The following is an 18,594-nucleotide window of genomic DNA, read 5'->3' on the forward strand; positions in this document are numbered from 1 at the left end:
AAAATAGTGAAAATTTACCACCTTTATTTTTCCTTAAAAATAGGACTTCTTAATTACAGTACTTGGAAATATGTGTAACTCTAGGCTAAAGAAAGTTGCTAAAGTTGCTGTTACTTTCGGTTGAGAACAAAAAAAGAATCAGTATCGACTGTAACTAAAATAAAAAGCATATTTATTTGTTTATGTTTACATTTTATTAGAAATCTCTTTCCCTCTGTTAAATAGTTTTTAGGTTTAGGAAATTATTTAATATCTTAAAATACTTTTACCAAGTAAAGCACAGTATTCACTTTTTCCAAACTCATTATCTATATTTGCAATTTAACAGCCTAGTATTTGACTGTAATTTGACCAACAACTCTATTGGCTAATAAATAAATGTGTTATTTATAGAGTGTACTAATTTACTATATTTTGTGACTGTTGGCTGATCTTTTAAGGTTCTAGCTTAGCATGTTGAAACATTATATTTCAAGATTGAAGGGAAAAAGTGACATTTAAATAATAATTTGGCCCCTTATTAGGGCAGATTTATATAACCCAGGCCAAAAAATAAATTCGATGCAAAAAATAAATTTGGCAGGGAAAAGCACTTTAAATGCAATAATATTTTTTCCTTTGTAAAGCTTTGTAATAGTTGTACCAAAATGGCAAATAGATTACAGTTGATCATTTACTGTTTATGACTAAGATCTGACAGGGCTGCTCACAAGCTACTTTAAGCAACTCCATGAACAAGAATAACCTGTCACTAAAATTATTTATTTTTTTTGAAGTGAGCAATACAAAAAAAAAAGGATCATACATGATGATATGAAGGAGTCTTGTTATAGGGGAACCTTTTCTTCCCAAAGGTGTCTTGTGAGAATTAAGTGATGCTGAAGGAGAACCCACCACTGATTTCTTTAGGTGACTGTCCATTACGGAGTCCGCTCCAGGTGCACCTCCAGGGCCTGACGTGCCGGGCGCCAAGCATATGTTTGGCACATAAGTAAATGTTCAGCAGGCGCTACAACTTAATCTCAAACTGCGATTTCACCCTCCATGTAGATATCCGCATGGAGCAGTGTTACCTGCGGTGGGATGAGGATGAGTGCGTCCATCCCGTTCCCGGGAAGTTCCGCATGGACGCCTGCTGCTGTGCAGTTGGGGCAGCCTGGGGCACCGAGTGTGAGGAATGCCCGAGGCCTGGCACCAAGGAGTATGACACCCTGTGCCCCAGAGGACCTGGCTTTGCTAACAGAGGGGACGTTCTTACTGGGAGGCCATTTTACAAAGGTAACTGAGTGGTGTGTTGGCCCCTCTACACCACAGTTCACCCTCTGCAACCTCTGAGGATTGGTTTTACTTTAAGCATTTAATTTCCCACTTTATTTTCTTTGTTAAACATAATTTGTGGCCAGTCTGAGAGCCCAGGTGTATAAATCACCTATATAAGATAATATCGAAGTAAAGGTATAAAAGATATCAAGCAGACTGCTACTTTCGCTTTTCTTGCATTCTTTTACAGTAACTCTGCTTTCCTTAGCACAGCCTGACTAGACACAGACCTGATGTAGCAAAAAGCCCTCAAGACCTCCCTAAACTTTACAAACACTCAGAGATAAAGGGATCAGAGCTCTTCATTTAAGATACAGAATCTTCTTCACAATTGCAACTTTTTGTGTGGCATCGATGTGACCATTGAAATTTCTGATATCCCCCATTTTTACTTGGATACGTTATTTTCCATTGTGATGGATTTTTAACTTTAAATGATATCACCCAGCTCTACATTCTAGCTTTATTTTGCTTTTAGATATCAATGAATGCAAAGCTTTTCCTGGGATGTGCACCTATGGAAAGTGCAGAAATACGATTGGAAGTTTCAAGTGCCGTTGCAATAGTGGCTTTGCTCTAGACATGGAGGAGAGAAACTGCACGGGTAAGCTTCTGTCGTGGTGGTCGCTAAACCCGGGCTTTCTTTCTTTTGCTATTCGAAAGTACTGCCTTCAAAAGCCCATCCTCTCATTAAGAACATGTAAATTTTTCTTTCTCTTTCCTTTTCCTTACCCTTAAACCGATTCTCCAAACTTGTTGTGAGAGCTGCAACATAACGTGAAAATGCTATTTGTTTTATGTCCAAGAACAACATAAAAATGTGATTTTCAGAATACGTGAGTACCAAAGGCATAGCCATTAAATCAATAATTGTATAAACTTGATATAGTATTCTGTTAAAATTTTTAAAGTTTGTAATAGAGAAGTTGTAACTTATTTTCCTCATCTATCAACAGTTTTTGTGATAATCATGTTTCAGTTGCCATTCATATCTTTATTCATAAGCATTCCCTTTTGTTTGAAAGGATATGAAATTTTAACTTTTTCAATTAGATAATATGACAAATTATTCCATATACTTGAAATATATCTCCAGAATCTTACTTTCAGAGCTCTCTGTATTAGTCATAGACTCTTGGAATTTTCCCTTTTCTCTTGCCTTCACACATGCTACTTCTTCGTGACCTCCACTGAATCATCTCTTTTGACCCCTTCCTCATTTCCTGCTCCAAAAGGTACCCCTGGATTCACTCGTGAACTGCCTCCCCCACCCCCTCCAGCCTAGACTGTCCCACAGGTGTTTCAAAACTGTTCCTCTGGTCTTCTGATGTTCCACTGTCTTGTCTTTCTGCTGTGCCTCCCAGGCCGGTCCCCAGCTTCAAACCCCCTCACTATTGTTTGCAGTCTAGGCTGCCGAACTTGGCTTGGAGAATCTGAGAAGAGCCAACTGGGCTACTTGCATTCACCTTCCACCACGCCCTCGTGGCTGCTTAGTGACCCTCCTATTCACCTCTTTACATCACTTGCTGAATTTCTCTCAGCTCCAGTTCTAAACTTCTCTGGATCCACACACCCTCTCATATCCTTGTTTATTCTCGTTTTTCTTTGTCAAGACCAAATCAGAGTGCCAGTACCCTCTCGCACACCCTCCTCTCTGGCAATAAAATTTCCTTTTTCTCCCATATTCTCTTTTCCACTTTTAGAGAATGAGATGTGATGATCTTCCTCAATTTTCCAGTTAATTCCTCTGCTTTCACTCTTCTTTTCTCCTCCAGCTCCAGGCCCTTCTCTGGCAGGGTTCACTCCTCTCTCTGTAGCATCTCCCTGCGTTACTGGTTCCTTTCTCTAAACTTACAAACAAGTTCGAAATGTCTCTGCAACCCTTTTTGTCCCCTCAAGCTACCATCCTGTTTGTCTACTTTTACCTCTTACTCCTCTCTTTAACCATTTTCTTTATAGTCTTGTGTAACTTCAACTATTGCCCTCCATTGTTCAGGCACGTATATATAATTCTGCAAAACACCTTTGTCAAGTTAAAAAAAAAATCTTTCTCTTCTGTACATTCCCCTCAACCTCTAGCTAGATTTCCTCCTTGAATTTCTTCTCTTTTGGTTTCCGTGATACTTCACTCTCTCAATGGTCCTTCCTCAACTATGATGTATCTTTTCTATTCTTCATAGGTTCTTTTTGCTTTGGCATTTTCCACCCTTGAGCATTTTTCAGGGTCCTTTGCTCTCTCAGCACTCTGCCTCTCAGAATCACATCGGCGGTCATGACGTCATGGATGGCCTCTCCCGAGCTGACTCCTAGGTGCTATCTCTAGCCCTCTACTCTTCCTGAGTTTCACTCCCACATTTCTGGCTTCCATCTGGACAATGTCTCTTTGTTTTAATCTCCCTTTATGCCATCCTCCCCCTTCCTCTGCCTAGGAATGTCGTTGTATGTATTAATAATATAATTTCAATCAGGGTTGAAGCCTCAAACTTAATTTCGACGTTTCCCTCTCCTGATGGATGAGTGAAAAGTTATGTATATTCTCCAAATAAAAATGACTATTTCAAGGGTTTGTAATATTTCTTCTAAACTATTGCAAATGAAGCTTTGGCTCCTCAGGAAACAGGCTCTAAGCAGAGATTAACATGCAGGAAGTTTATATGGGATCGCCCTTGAGATCAGTAACTACGGGAGGGAGGGGAAGGATGCAGAAATGGGCAGAGGGAGAAGTTGGGCCATGGTGCTGTCCCAGCGTAGCCCTCGGCCCACCCCACTGGGAGCTTTGGACCTGAGGTGGCTCATTAGAATTACTTTGAGTTAAGGCAGAGGTGCTAGGCATTTATGTACCCTCATGATCAATCTTTGCGTACGTCTGCCCAGAGAAGGGGCGAACTGTAGGGAAGCGGTCCTCTCAGCTAAGCCATTTCCTGGAGATAGTTTGCATCTCGGCTTTCTGCCAGCAGCAGTCCCAATAGCTTGAAGGATAGAACAAGTAAGTCCTTTCTTCCTGAAGGGAGAACTAGGCAACATGGCATCTACTACATTGCAGAACCTTCCAACATCTTCCAGTCTGTTAATTTGCCACAGTCAGATCCTTTTTCACAACTTCCAGGTTATTATCCTAAAGCAGGGTTTAGAGTAGGGAACTTCTCTTAAAACAACTTCCATTGACCCAGTCAATCCTAGACCTGGATAAAGAAGTTCGGAGTTTTTCCAGTTGTCACTCCACTTCTTATGTTTGGTGTGAACTTAGCCAAATCACTTAATGGCTCTGAAGCTCACCTTGAACTGTGTAAGAGAAGTACTCATTGACAGCTCTGCAGTGCTATGTGTTAGAATGTGAAAGGACAGCAGGCCACCGGTGGCTGCCCTTCTTCACAGCATTTAAGGCCAGTCTTCCTGTGTTCAGCACCCCCAGTGGCCACACCATCCTGCCTATACTTGCACTAACTATCGGCCTCTACAGTCCAGTCTATAACTGACTGTTCCCCGAAGTGCATTATTTTTCTTCACCTGTGCATTTTCCCTCTTGCTTTTTCTATTTATTCCACATCTTTAAAGTTAGAATTTCTATGCAGAATTCTAGGACCAGTTCAGAAGCCACTTCTTCCAAAATACCAGTTCTTATCAGAGAATAGCTTACAAATATACAGCACTTTCTGTGAGACGAGAACTGTTCTCAGCACATAACAAACATTGATTCGCTTACTCCTGTGAGGTGGGTTCTACGTTACTCCCCATTTTACAGATAAAGAAATGGAGACACAGAGAAATTAAATGATTTCCCAAGGCACTACACCTGGAAGACGACAAAGTGGGGTTTGTACCCAGGCATCTGCTTGCGGTCCACACTCAACACTACGCAGCCTCCACCACATCACACCAGCCCAAATCTGTCTCTGCTCTGCCTTCAGACTTACTCTGTGTTCTTCACATGGCTCTCACCTCCAGTTCCTGGATCCTGAGAGACAAAAAGTAATAATCAGTATGCATATTGGTAGCTGCTTAATTAAGAGTCAATGAATTTTCTTAAGATTATTGTTTAAAAGAAAGTACTCAAATATGGCCTGCAGTTGGAAAATCAGTAAAGACCGAAAACTGGGAAAAGGCAGCAGCAGAGACCCCCCAAGAGAGCATGCACCAGTTAGCCGCTCAGAAATCCTGTAGATAGAAAAGCTTAAAAATTGAAATTCAGCAAAATAAACAGATACTGGCATATATTATAGACACTATTTCTCTATTGAAAAATCTTAGTGACAGGCATGGGAGATTTCTCAGAGAATCCTCTTTTGAGACTATAAACACTGCTATTGACGATTCTTATTTACTGTAACCTATAAAAAGTGACAAACGCATCATTTCCCATTTACTTATATTTTTAAAATAGATCGGTAGGCTCTTCCTGTCTCAGCGTGACACAGAAACACAAATTGGGCCCTGCCATATATGAATAAGCACTCTCTGGCTCACGGTTAGTTAGCTGCATCTGTCTCTGAAGCTGCCTCTCTGTCATTGGTCACCCTGCTCAGAGACAGCCCCAGGATGGGCGTGGGTGAGTGCAGCAGAACCAGCACAGTCTTTGCGTCGCGTGTGGGACTTCATTCATGTATCCACCACTTCCTCGCTTGCCACCCGCCTTGTTTGGCTCATACTGCAGTTGTTCGGTTCATCCTTCTGTTACCATTTCAAAGCCGCAAAGAGAAATCCACAATTCCAGAATTCTTAAAGGCAAAAAGGCACCACCTGCCCGTTGGCCATGACAGTTGTGGCAGTTGGGGAAAGGAATGTGCCTAAGGCCCTTGCCTCTCTCCCTGATCTCCTAAAAACATATCCTGGTACCGCTAGCCGCTGATTTATTCAACTGTTCAAGTGTGCTGCACCTTCAAATGGAAGGCCGAATCACTCTCTCTTTTTTTTTTAACACCCTCTCATATCATTCTATTTTTTCATTTATCTTAAACCCTGTGAATTAGATATCGACGAGTGCAGGATTTCTCCTGATCTCTGTGGAAGTGGAATCTGTGTCAATACGCCAGGCAGCTTTGAGTGTGAGTGCTTCGAAGGCTACGAAAGCGGGTTCATGATGATGAAGAACTGCATGGGTAAGCGTGGTTAGGCTCTTTCTCTCCAGTCTTGAAACCAGCCGAGCACTGACTCGTTAGCTCACCCTTGGCTTGTCTCGGAGCTGTTAACAGCATGCTTGGCAAGGGGCTGTGGTGCTAGGGAGCAGCTTTCCATGTCAGACAGGAAGTCTGCTCCTAGATAGCTCTTGGGGAGCCCCAACCTCTTGGCGCCTTCATGGCAGCGAGATATTGAGACTGGGTTCTGTTTATTCATAGAATAGAAAAGCAACACAGACTAATTACTTGGGAGGGATTCATGATGACATTGTGTTATTCTCCTTATTTGTTTGTTATCACAAACTCTTTCGGTATTGTCTACCTTTTAGCCCACTTTTTCATTTTTGGCGACCTGTAGGACTCACTTCATGAGATGTAGAAGGTGATAAGTCTAAGATTTTTCTTTCACTTGGATTAGAGATCGTCAACGGCAATATATATCTGGAGTTACGAGTGATTTAAAGCAGATATTTTTTACCTCTTGGGAGCCTGCTCTTTTCGTACAAGTAAATTCTTTGATAGCTCTCTATCTTTAAGAGTAGAACTTTAGCCATTTATCTAATGATAACAGAAAAAGTAAGGCGAGCATTATCCCATCTCGCATTAAGCCTGTCTCTCAGATTTGAGTCACACTTACCTCAGATAATGATTCTTTCTCCCATGCTGTCTGCTTGAACATTTTTTCCTCAGAGTTCTTTAATGGATCTCACATTTTTACCTTTCAGACATTGACGAATGTGAACGTAACCCTCTCCTTTGTAGGGGTGGCACCTGTGTGAACACTGAGGGCAGCTTTCAGTGTGACTGCCCACTGGGACACGAGCTGTCACCGTCACGTGAGGACTGTGTGGGTGAGTTTGTCTCCTTAGCACATAAACCCACTCAGCTCAGCTGGTAAAGATGATAACGATCAGTGGTTGATTCTAATAAACTTGTTTTTGACATGTGAAATCCAGCTGATCAAAAGTTGGTAACTCAGAGTCCCTACTTTTGGATTCAGGCCATCTTTAGACCCTCAAATGAGCCAGCATTTTCCTGGTTTTTCACTTTTGCATTACAAGCACACGTGAAAGGACCTGTGCGAGGTACTCTGTGCAAGGCCATGGAATTCTCTCCTCCAGGCGGGATGGGATGGGGAGGCCTGCTCCCTGATGCTTCACCTGTGCGTACACCTGTGCAGTCACTCAGCAGAGTCTGTTCCCGTGCCCCTGTGTCTGCTGTCACGGGTTCTGCTCGCATGTGTGTGAACATGGGAGCTCCCTCCACTCCTCTTTTCACAGAAACACCAAGGTCTCTTCACTAGTCCTGAGGTCGGTAGGGCAGCGTCGGGTGCCACACAAGAAGACCAGTGGCTAGTCTTGAAGCTTTCCAGCCTACTGCTTTTTGTAAATATATGAAGGCCTCCGGGCTTACTGTATTCTGGTATACAGGCTTTAAAACTTTTGATTTAGCCAGGAAAGATTTTCTTTGCAGAAATCTTTCTTGAAAGTATAAGCAAATAAAACAGTTTAAAATAGAGCTCTTCACAACCTTCCATTTGAAAACATAATTTTAGCACACCTCAATATATTTATTTTTAAACCCTATTTATATTGATATGCTAATATATTAGATGAATCTTAAATCGTAGTCTAGACAGACATTTTTACAAAGGTGAATTTAAAAGTTTTAAATATTTGCATTTCATTTTAAAAGTGGTACAGAAAGCTTTTATTCATGGTTGTAAAACAGTGACTCAGAGATCTGTTTCTGGTCAGTTTATTTTGTTAATTGGTTTTCATGGATCTTACGGCTAACAAAGTACCCCTCAAAGGTACAATGTACATATAAGACACATTTTTACATAGCTAATAAAATAAACTTTTATTGGTCATCGACGTAAGTCCATATGTCACATAGTCTTACTAATTCTGAGAATTTGGGATGAATTTCTTGCTACATCTGGTTATATTGTCATTGTTTGTACCTTATATTGTGTCTGACAGGTAGCTGGTACGAAGAAAAGTGTCGCTACCATTTTCTTGCTGTTCTCTTGTGATCTCATTATTAGAAGTAGTTTATTCCATAGATCTTTGCCATTTTTGAGGCACCTGCCCATCTTATAGGGATTAGTTTATTTTAAAATAGGCAAAGTAATATGTAGATCAACCTATCCGAACACACTACACATACACTACAATGAAAACAGATTAAATAGGTGAGGGCCCTGTAATTAGCCCCTCTGTTTTGTGGAACCAGCCATCTTCCCTCAGGAAACATCGAGTTATTTAGGTAACACTTGACCGTCTGATAAGGACCAGCCGAGTGTGCCAATGTAAATTCATGTATTAAATATTAGCGTGCTTCATTTCTGGCATGCGCTACATGTGGGTGGTCTAATGTGGTAGTCACTGGACACATGTGGCTCTTTAAATTTAATTAAAATTAAATAACATTAAAAATCAAATTCCTTAGTCATACTATCCACGTGTCAAGTGCTCAATAGGTGCTACGTATTGGTCAGCACAAAAAAAAAAATGGAACAGTTCCATCAACATTGAAAGTTCTGCTGTATAGCACTGTTGTAGATAGAAATAGGAGAAATACAGACTCCAGCATTTTGCTGAATGCCCCTGGAGATTCCCATACCTCCCACAAAGCACACAAAGCCCTTCTCAGACTGTGGCTCTAGTGGTTTAAGTGATGTTGTGATTTCATGAAACATTAATTCTGTGTATCTTTTTATAGATATTAATGAGTGCTCTCTGAGTGACAATTTATGTAGAAATGGAAAATGCGTGAACATGATTGGAACTTATCAGTGTTCCTGCAATCCTGGTTACCAGGCCACACCAGACCGGCAGGGCTGTACAGGTAAGGGTAGGCCCAGCAGGGCTGGAAATTATGTTTCTCAAATCAGCCTAGGATAACTTCTGGCACTGAAATATAATCAAGTTGATGGGAGTCCTTAGTCATAAAAATGAATCTAAGAGTGAGGGCAGATCTCTAAGGTGCTGTGGCTTGGTGGTTTTACAGAGGAATCTCTGGTTTTATCATAGAAAACTCCCTAAACTCCATGGTTATTATATTTCTGAGTTCTTTAATCTTAGGTTACTGGAGCTAAATGTCAAATGGAACTCTGTCTAAGAGGAAATGAAAAGCACTTTAAAAATAAAATGGTATAATGATAAATCATCACAAATAGTGGGGAGAAAACTCCAAAACTATTTAAGTATTATCAGTTTCAAAAGAAGAAAAGCTCTTTTATCTTTTTTTTTTTTTTTTAAGGAAGTAGCTCTGCTCAAGTAATGTGGTTACGATGTTGTGTTCACAGATATTGACGAATGTATGATAATGAACGGAGGCTGTGACACCCAGTGCACCAATTCAGAAGGAAGCTACGAATGCAGCTGCAGTGAAGGTTATGCCCTGATGCCAGATGGGAGATCGTGTGCAGGTACGGGAAGGAAAACACACGGACTTTGTGTATCTAATCAATTTTATCTTACAAATCTGACTGCAGACACTTTGAGTGGAAATGGATGGAAAAAAATATATTCGAGTTTAATGAAAGCCATCCTTGTTTTCATTTGATGTTAATTTTGTATCATCAGATATTGATGAATGTGAAAATAATCCCGATATCTGTGATGGTGGCCAATGTACCAACATTCCTGGAGAGTATCGCTGTCTGTGCTATGATGGCTTCATGGCATCAATGGACATGAAAACATGCATTGGTGGGTACCATAAAAACAGCATAAATATTTATGTACACATATGCACACACAAATGTATGCACATTTATGCACACACATATTAACAAAAGAAGAGGCTTTTTCACATATTTAAAAAAATTCAAACCATTGTATTAGAAGATGTCAAAGCTGAATAGAATTATTTTGAAAGAATAAAGACAGTGCATTTATCTGCAATACTGTATTTTGCAAATAGATTATATTTTAAAATTTATTTGTGTATTTCAGCATTATGTTACTCAGTTTAAAAGATAGCTTTCAAATTGCTAGGATAAGCAAGTATTAACCAAGGTGTTGAAAATAAATTTTCTAGATGTGAATGAGTGTGACTTAAACTCAAACATCTGCATGTTTGGGGAATGTGAGAACACCAAGGGATCCTTTATTTGCCATTGTCAGCTGGGTTATTCAGTGAAGAAGGGGACCACAGGATGCACAGGTAGGTCTCAAGCTTGTATCCTTTGCGTTTCGGCTCCTTACATTTCAGAGGCCAACCCTAACATCGTGTGTTTGCTGGCACCTTTTAGACTGTTACCCACACCAGGCTGTGACCCCACCGCGGGGTTGGCTGTGGTTCAGACAGAGTGAGAGAGTGGATGTGGAGTCCGGTCCGCAAGGTTCTGATGTGCTCCTGGGGACTCTTGCAGCAGTGTTCACTTTCTTTGTAGGACAGCCGCCCAAATGTGAGACATACATAAGGAAGAAGCACCAAAAGATCCGAAGGGATCCCAGTTGCTGCTGCTTTTTTAGTTCTTCTAAACTAACGAAAATTAATCTCGATTTCTATTTAGGACCCTTTCTTTCTTTTCTGTACTCCATCTTTTCCCTTTTTCTCTCCCTTTTTTTCGTTTACTCTTCTCTCTACCCAAATTGCCTCTCTTTTTACTCTTCCCTTCACTTTCTTTCTTTGCTAGCCCCATCTACTTTATCTCTTGTGCTTGTTCTTTACTGAGTAGTTTAGCTTTTTGCATAAAGGAGGGGGCAGAGCTAGGAAGTCCCAAGGTCATTGCTTTAGACCACACTTTCTTCATTGCTCAATTTAAGGCCCTGGTATGGTATTTTGCTCAAGGCCAGGAGAGTATGACTTAGACTGCAGCCTGACCCTTAAACTGACACTTCAGGAAAGGGCAAGTAACAAAAGATGTACTCTGAATGTTTATCACTGTGAATGTTTACTGATGTGAAGCCAGTCATTGTGTGTGATGCATACATTTATGTGTATGTAATATATATGTATATATGTGCAAAAGCTTTTAGTCATTTCCCAGATAACATTTCCAGTGAACATTTTTATACATGCTCACATAAATAGAAACACACATTAAAATGACAGCTTTCAAAACTTTATAAGATACTGTATTGACTCTAAAATGGCAAGTGATCATGTAGTTTTAAAAAGAGAATACACTATCGCTTATTTTTAAAAGTTAGGCTTGTTCTTATTGTCATGAAAAATATGTAACAAATATTAATAGGAAATAATAGCAGTCTCTTTTTGGAAATAAGATTTCTCTTGACATCTATAATCTGACGCCTTCTACATGGGGTTTTGTCCGGGCCCAGGAAGAGAGATGGGCCCCTCGGGAGGATAAGGGCTGACACGTAGATGTCAGGGAGCAAGAGCTGCTGCATCTCACTCCTGCTGGAAAAAGGCTAGCAATTGCTTCTGGTGAAGGTTTTGTTTGATCTGAATGATGACTTTCCAAATCTTGTTGGACTCTACAAAAAAATTAAAAATAATATTAATGTTTCTTTGGACAGTTTTAGATATTTCCATATTTACTTTAAAAATTTACCTACAAATTAACATACTTGAAAGTAAAGTTAATCAGCTTGTATTTTATCTTCTTCATATTAACTGTGGTTTCTCAGATGTGGATGAGTGTGAAATCGGTGCCCACAATTGCGACATGCACGCCTCATGCCTAAACGTCCCAGGAAGCTTCAAGTGTAGCTGCAGAGAAGGCTGGATTGGAAATGGTATCAAATGCATTGGTGAGTTTGCAAATGTAAATAACCTTTACTAAGATACAAAAATTTAGAGGCTCTTCTTTACAGTTGTTAACTCGCGTACTAGAGTAGGAACATGCTCTTTTCTTTCATTTAGTCTCTTGAAAACCAAAGACTATCTTTAGTTGCAAGATAATTCTTGTCTAAGAGTTTCCTTTAACCTTGGTATAAACAATCAAATTATAACACTATGCCTTGGCATCTGCTTTTTAATTTGTTTTTCAGTATAAATTATTTGATGCGCAGCTAGAAATCCAAACAACTATGTGATAAAAAAATGACTAATATATTTTCCTAATCTTTTCATAGTGTAATCAGTGAGATTTAAAACTCAGTGAAATAAATGAAGGGAATGAAAAGTTTTTTTCAGATAACCCAAGTCTGAAGTAAGTGGTCAATACTAGCTTCTTAATAGAAAATGGAATTTTTCTTCCAGAGAAATCTAAATGTTTTGTTGGATTCCAAGAGATCTGATTCAAAAAAAGGAGTGTGGGGAGGCAGTTCCCATTCTCCAGGTTTTATAGTTATTCAGCCAGAGTTTAATAAGTCTTTATAGCTGTGAGGTAGAGGACTGGATTTTGCCTTTGGTGTCATGCACGGTGCGGCTTAATATGCTCAGTGTTTTACATGCCTTAACAAGAAAACTTTTCCAACTGGTAAGAATTATCCAGGTCAATTTAAAATAGAAAATAACTCAACCTAAACTGACCTCCCATGATTCCTCATTTAAATCTTATAAGCCTGCAGAAGGCATTAAAGAATAGCCTTATAATCTCTTACCAATAGTAAAAGTTACTTTCGAATATGTTTTCTTATCCATTTAATTGTTTTATACTTGTTAAAGGATTACAAGCTGACTATAAAATTTAAATTTTTCAAATAACTTTGCTAAGGAATAGTCTATGATGGCTTCAGGTCCACTCACTACCCACTTCTTGTCCAGCTATCACTCTGTCCTTAATCTCACAGCTTTTCAGCCATATCTCCATTCCCATTTTCTTAGTCCCATTTGACTGCTGTTTTTCTTTTACCCTCCCTTCTTTGTGTTTCTTGTCCATCTTTCACTCTGCCCAGCTATCGGAAAATAGCCTGCTTCCAATAGCAAAAATTCAGTTGTGTTCAGGCATCTCTACTCCAAAATATCATCCAAATCCATCCACTTCTTTTCATCTCCATTCCCCTGTTCAAGTCTCAGGCATTCTTTCTCTCAGTATCTTGCACCTGCCCACCCACTGCTGGATGCTAAAATGACCTCCTCATGTGTTTGCTCCTTCCCTCTTTGCTCCTCCTGAAATCTATTCTACACACAGCAGCCAGACAAACCTTTTAAACAATGGATCTGATGTCTTCACAGGTTGTCATTTTAATCCATTGAATATAGAATAAAATTCAGCTTCCTTCCATGGTTTACAAGATACTACAGCATCTTCCCACTATTTCTCTAGCTTTGTCTTCCGTCTTCCTCTGTCTCCTGCACTATGTTTTGTTACTCTGACCTTCTTCAATTTGTCATATCAAGCTCTTTTCCTCTTCAGTGTCTTTATATGTGCTGTTCTCTCTGCAAGGCAGGCTCTTATCATTTAGATCTGACGTTAACTAAAAATTACTTCCTTAGTAGAGCTTTCTTTGTTTCTACACATCAAAATACATGTCTTTTTTTTTTCTCTCTCTCCTTGCACCTTGTAACTTTTCTTCATGGTATATAATAACAATATTTAATTTAATTTTTTTGTGTTTAACGTCTGTCTTTTCCACTAGACAATGGACTCCATGAGGTCAAGAATCATACCTCAGTTTTCTCATCTATAAAATAAACTTTAAAAATCTATGCTAATTTTCCTGTTCTGTAATTCAGTAATATCTTAGAAAATGATGCTTTTCTTTTTTGTGATAAGGGAACCAGGGATGAAATCCTCCCTTAGTTGAAGTCAGAAGGAAATCTAGCCCTGCTTTTCTTTCAGCTGTTATAAAGCTAGTTGATTGGACACCTCCCAAAATGCTTGAATTAATACTTTTTGCCCTGTGTCTGTGGCGTGAGCATTTTGGATCATAGGTCTGACATCTTAGAGAATTAGAACTGTGACCTTAGAGATGAATTAAAACACATTCCGTTTGGCCAGTGTTCTGTTATGAGTGTTTAAATGTTCCATTTTTGTTTCTGAACTTTATTGCTATATTCTCTTGGCATGGAGATCTGGACGAGTGTTCCAATGGGACCCACCAGTGCAGCGTCAACGCTCAGTGTGTCAATACCCCAGGGTCCTACCGATGTGCCTGTTCTGAAGGGTTCACTGGAGATGGCTTTACCTGCTCAGGTGGGTGAGAATTCTGAGCATGTTCTGGCATGGTTTTCTGGAAGACTCTATATGCTTTCCTTATTTGAAGAAAACTGTAGTTAAAGAAGGCCAAAATCACTAGTTCTGTGTAAAAACTTATAAGTGAATATATATGTTTCTCTTACATTAAACAGAAAAACCCGAAAAATTTTCCAAGACATTGGTAGAAGTTTTAAAATAATGACACTTATTACTATCCTTTACTGTTAATAACTATCATTTTCTCTTATTTATTTATTAACACATTAGCCAAAAATATAGGCTCTGTCTGAATCAGACCACTGGGATTCAGATCTTGCCTGTGCTGCTTACTGGCTATGTAGCCTAAAGTAAATTACTTAACCTCTGTAGTGTTAGTTTCCATATTTTAAGATGGACATAGTAATAATAACAATAATAATACTATTTTTTTCTTTTAAATCACTAAATGAATATGTGGGAAAACTATTCAGCTTCTTAAGATATGATATATGACCTACCCAAGAACTGCTATTTAATGTGTTTATTAAAAACTAAGCTTATCACTGGTATTGAAAGGACTAAATGGAATGATGCAAAAAAGAGCTTAGAAGAACACATCATAAGCGCTCAATAAATGTTCACTGATACTTAGCTGCTATACATTCCACATTCCTTAAGGATAAAAGATCCACTCATTATATTCATACGTGAGACTAGATCATCTTGCTGGACTTAAAGTATGATTTTTTGTTTGTAAGATAAGTGTTTCACAGTTGAATTTCAGTATATACTTTAAACCCATAATTAAAAGATAGACAAATTCTTTTTCTAATTATCGACATTAGAAACACAGACTCATCATTTTCAAATACTTCTTTAAGAAAATATGCCTATTCAATTTTAAAGCATTGGTATTTTTAAAATCTTGGATATTGCATCTTTCTTAGTATTTCTATGCACTGTGGTGTGAAGGGCATGGCTTTGTCAGACACGACCGTGCTTAGATCCTGGCTCAGCTGCAGATTAACTTTCTGTGACTCCCGCAGCACAGCAAGCTGCTCTTAGCTTCTGTTCTTCCTTTTCCGAACCTCTCAGGATTGGTGAACTAACTGAAAACGTGCATGTCAAACAACTAGCACACTACCTGGCAAGTATTAGGCCCTCAATAAATATTGGTTTCTGCTCTCCCCTCTCCTTTCCATTAGATGGAATTAAATAAATTTTATGGTCTGTGAATAATGCCCATTTGCATGATTAAGATTAGGAATATTTTAATAAGATTATAATGCCGTGAAAGAAACTTCCCTCATTCCCACAGTGTCCCAAATTTGCTTGAAAATACTTGGACGGTGAAAGACGAGTTATTTCTTCTAATACCATAATGTTTTCAAGTGAATTAACACCATTTTAAGATTCATACCAGTATTCTTGGTCATATCTAAATGATGTTGGTATAACAGTGATGCAACAACTTGGCATTAAAGAGGACTAAGACAAATGCAAGACTCCTGTGTTCCTCCTGTTAATCGTGTTCCAATTTAAGGTTAGGGTGTAGGTTACATAGTCCGCTATCAAGTTATGTACCCTTATTTAGATGACGATGATTAATTGCTGTTCCATGTTAATGAACACTAATTTAAGTAAGTAAAGTGGATTTCGTTAGAGAGCAAGGAAAAAATGTGTCATGAAATTTGGAACTTAACAGAGGTAATTTGTTTCTTCCCCAGATGTTGATGAGTGTGCAGAAAACATAAATCTCTGTGAGAATGGACAGTGCCTCAACGTCCCGGGTGCATATCGCTGCGAGTGTGAGATGGGCTTCACTCCAGCCTCGGACAGCAGATCCTGCCAAGGTGGGTCACCAGGATTCCAACTCATTTCCAAGTTGGATCAACTACAGCAAATGGAACCACAAAAAGGGCTGGAACAGGCTCCACCTGGAAGCAGAATACACAGCACATGCTGCACATAAAAAAGTCATTCGTTTAAGCATGGATTATTTTGCCGAATGAATAATGAGGAAGGCGGCTTTCATCTCTTATGAAGTTTTCCTGGCCATGAGCCAATAGTTGGAAGTTTGGCTCATTCTTTTTTTTTTTTTAACCATTTCTTTTTTTATCACTAAATGAATGACATGTGGAAAAAACTATTCTGCTTTTAAAATATGATATACTACCTACTCCAGTCACTGCCATTTAATGTGTTTATCAAACTCTAAGTAGCTCATTTTTGGCATTTACTGTCATGTTTTGGTCTGCTGCCTTTATATCTGCAACTAGCAGTACTCTTCAGGGACTCATCAAGGACTGCACCTTTTGCCTGATAGCAATGTCTCCTTCCTCCAAGCTATGACATCACCACCCTTTCCTAGAAATGAGACTTTGTGACTAGTATATCTTTCCAAGAAAAAGACTTTGGATTTTCTTTTAAATTACAGACTCCATTCATATTACATATCATTTGGGCCATCATTATATTCATAGGGAGTGCATTAGTATGTAAACAAAGAAAAGAAAAATATTAAAAACAATTCATAAACCTTAGGCTATAACAAAATTAGTGATTCATAGAACACCTTTTAAGAAGATAACTCGGGCTAACTGCTGAGCAAAGATTACAAAATGAAATCCGATTACAAGCTCTCCTTACGCTAGTGTCTAATCAAATGAACAGAAAGAGTAAATACTAGCACACACCCACACACACACACACATATAATACACACACACACACACACAATTCACCAGAAGCAACCCAACAAAACCAAATTATACAATCTGGGTTGGCTTGGAGTAGAATCTAACTCTGACCCACTAACAGAAGTGGCACTGAAGAAAGAAAGTGTGCCTTAAAGATTGTGAAATTTTCCATTAATTTCAATCTATTTTGAAGAGAATCAGATAAGAGAATGAATAGTAGGCCCGGGGGAAGACGATATTAGAAACCAAAAGCATTTGACACTGGCCTGCGAGATTGGGCAGACTTTATACAAAGCAGCGTAGAGTGAGCTTTGTTTTTTTTCCCCAGTCCTGGTTTCTTCTAAGCACTGAAGCCAGCTAGTAGAAAATTTGAGTCAGTGTGGTTATGGAATTACATGATTTATTACCCATGTCAGCTTGACAAGAGTTAGTGGGAAAGGGAACAAGTAAGCAGTAGCCAAACACTTCTGCCAACATAAAATTTTGAAATTAGTTCTTTATATATAAGACAGAATTTCCCCTTCATAATACTATTCCTTTATCTGTGGCCTAGGCCCTTCTGAAACTTCTCCCATACCTCCCCCAAGTTGATTCTAAGTAATTTCTATTTAGTGTACTTCTTTTACTTGTTGATTTTCTCATAATATGTCATTACCACCAAGAGAAATCCCAATTGCCAGGGCTAATGAGCTATTGAGAGTAGCATACATGTAGTTCATCCTCAGTTAAACCCTCTGCTCCATTTAGCTAAATGCCAACTTTTTAGATCTTCAAAATGTACTTTTATGGTTCAGCCTGTTTCTCCTTATTTTTGTCTTCCCTATTCCTGTAAGATCTGGTTCATTTAGACAGTTTCTACTAAATTTACTAATTTAATTCCTTGATGTCTTACCATCTTATTATAAATATATACCTCTCTGAAATGACCCTCTGATTAATGTTTTGCACTTAATATCAACTTCTTGGTGCAAATTCTCAACTTCTGTAGAGTCCAAAAAATTGCTGGAGTTAGACATGTCCCAGTATTCCCCACCGAGATGGGAGAGTACAAATCCTGCAGGGACCTCCTCAAAGACAGGTGAGGAATACCTGTCACATGGACTGAACCTAGATACAGGCTGTTTAGTGATGTTTGGAGAGCACGAAAGCAGGTTCATCCACAGAGAGCCCAGTGTAGCTCTTCCCATTCACATTTCTCCTGATCCACCTACCTACCTACCTTATGAAACTGTTCCCCTCCTCCTCCCACCTAAGGAAAATTTGGACTACAGAATAGAAGCTTTAATGAAACTCACACCCCAAGCCGCCGTCCAAATAAAGCCCAGATCAAGAAGGAGGCTGTCAAGAATATCCATCTACACTGTGTCAGGTTGTAGAAAAACTCTTAAAGGAATAACCACGGAATGAGTATGCAAAC

The 18,594-nt window shown here is 39.1% G+C and overlaps 1 protein-coding gene across 1 annotated transcript in view; it reads left to right on the forward strand.

Moving 5' to 3' along the window:
- Nucleotides 1-18,594, forward strand: part of FBN2 (fibrillin 2) — a 241,980-nt gene that overhangs the window by 170,723 nt on the left and 52,663 nt on the right. Inside the window, exons 24-34 of the mRNA XM_016159020.2 lie at nt 1,051-1,278; nt 1,799-1,924; nt 6,288-6,416; nt 7,160-7,285; nt 9,162-9,287; nt 9,748-9,870; nt 10,028-10,153; nt 10,485-10,610; nt 12,044-12,166; nt 14,374-14,496; nt 16,206-16,331. Coding sequence (XP_016014506.1) covers nt 1,051-1,278; nt 1,799-1,924; nt 6,288-6,416; nt 7,160-7,285; nt 9,162-9,287; nt 9,748-9,870; nt 10,028-10,153; nt 10,485-10,610; nt 12,044-12,166; nt 14,374-14,496; nt 16,206-16,331 — 1,482 coding nt within the window. The remainder of the gene's footprint in view (nt 1-1,050; nt 1,279-1,798; nt 1,925-6,287; nt 6,417-7,159; nt 7,286-9,161; nt 9,288-9,747; nt 9,871-10,027; nt 10,154-10,484; nt 10,611-12,043; nt 12,167-14,373; nt 14,497-16,205; nt 16,332-18,594) is intronic.

The sequence above is a fragment of the Rousettus aegyptiacus genome, unplaced genomic scaffold (genome assembly GCF_014176215.1).
Source record: "Rousettus aegyptiacus isolate mRouAeg1 unplaced genomic scaffold, mRouAeg1.p scaffold_m13_p_8, whole genome shotgun sequence".
Taxonomy (NCBI): domain Eukaryota; kingdom Metazoa; phylum Chordata; class Mammalia; order Chiroptera; family Pteropodidae; genus Rousettus; species Rousettus aegyptiacus.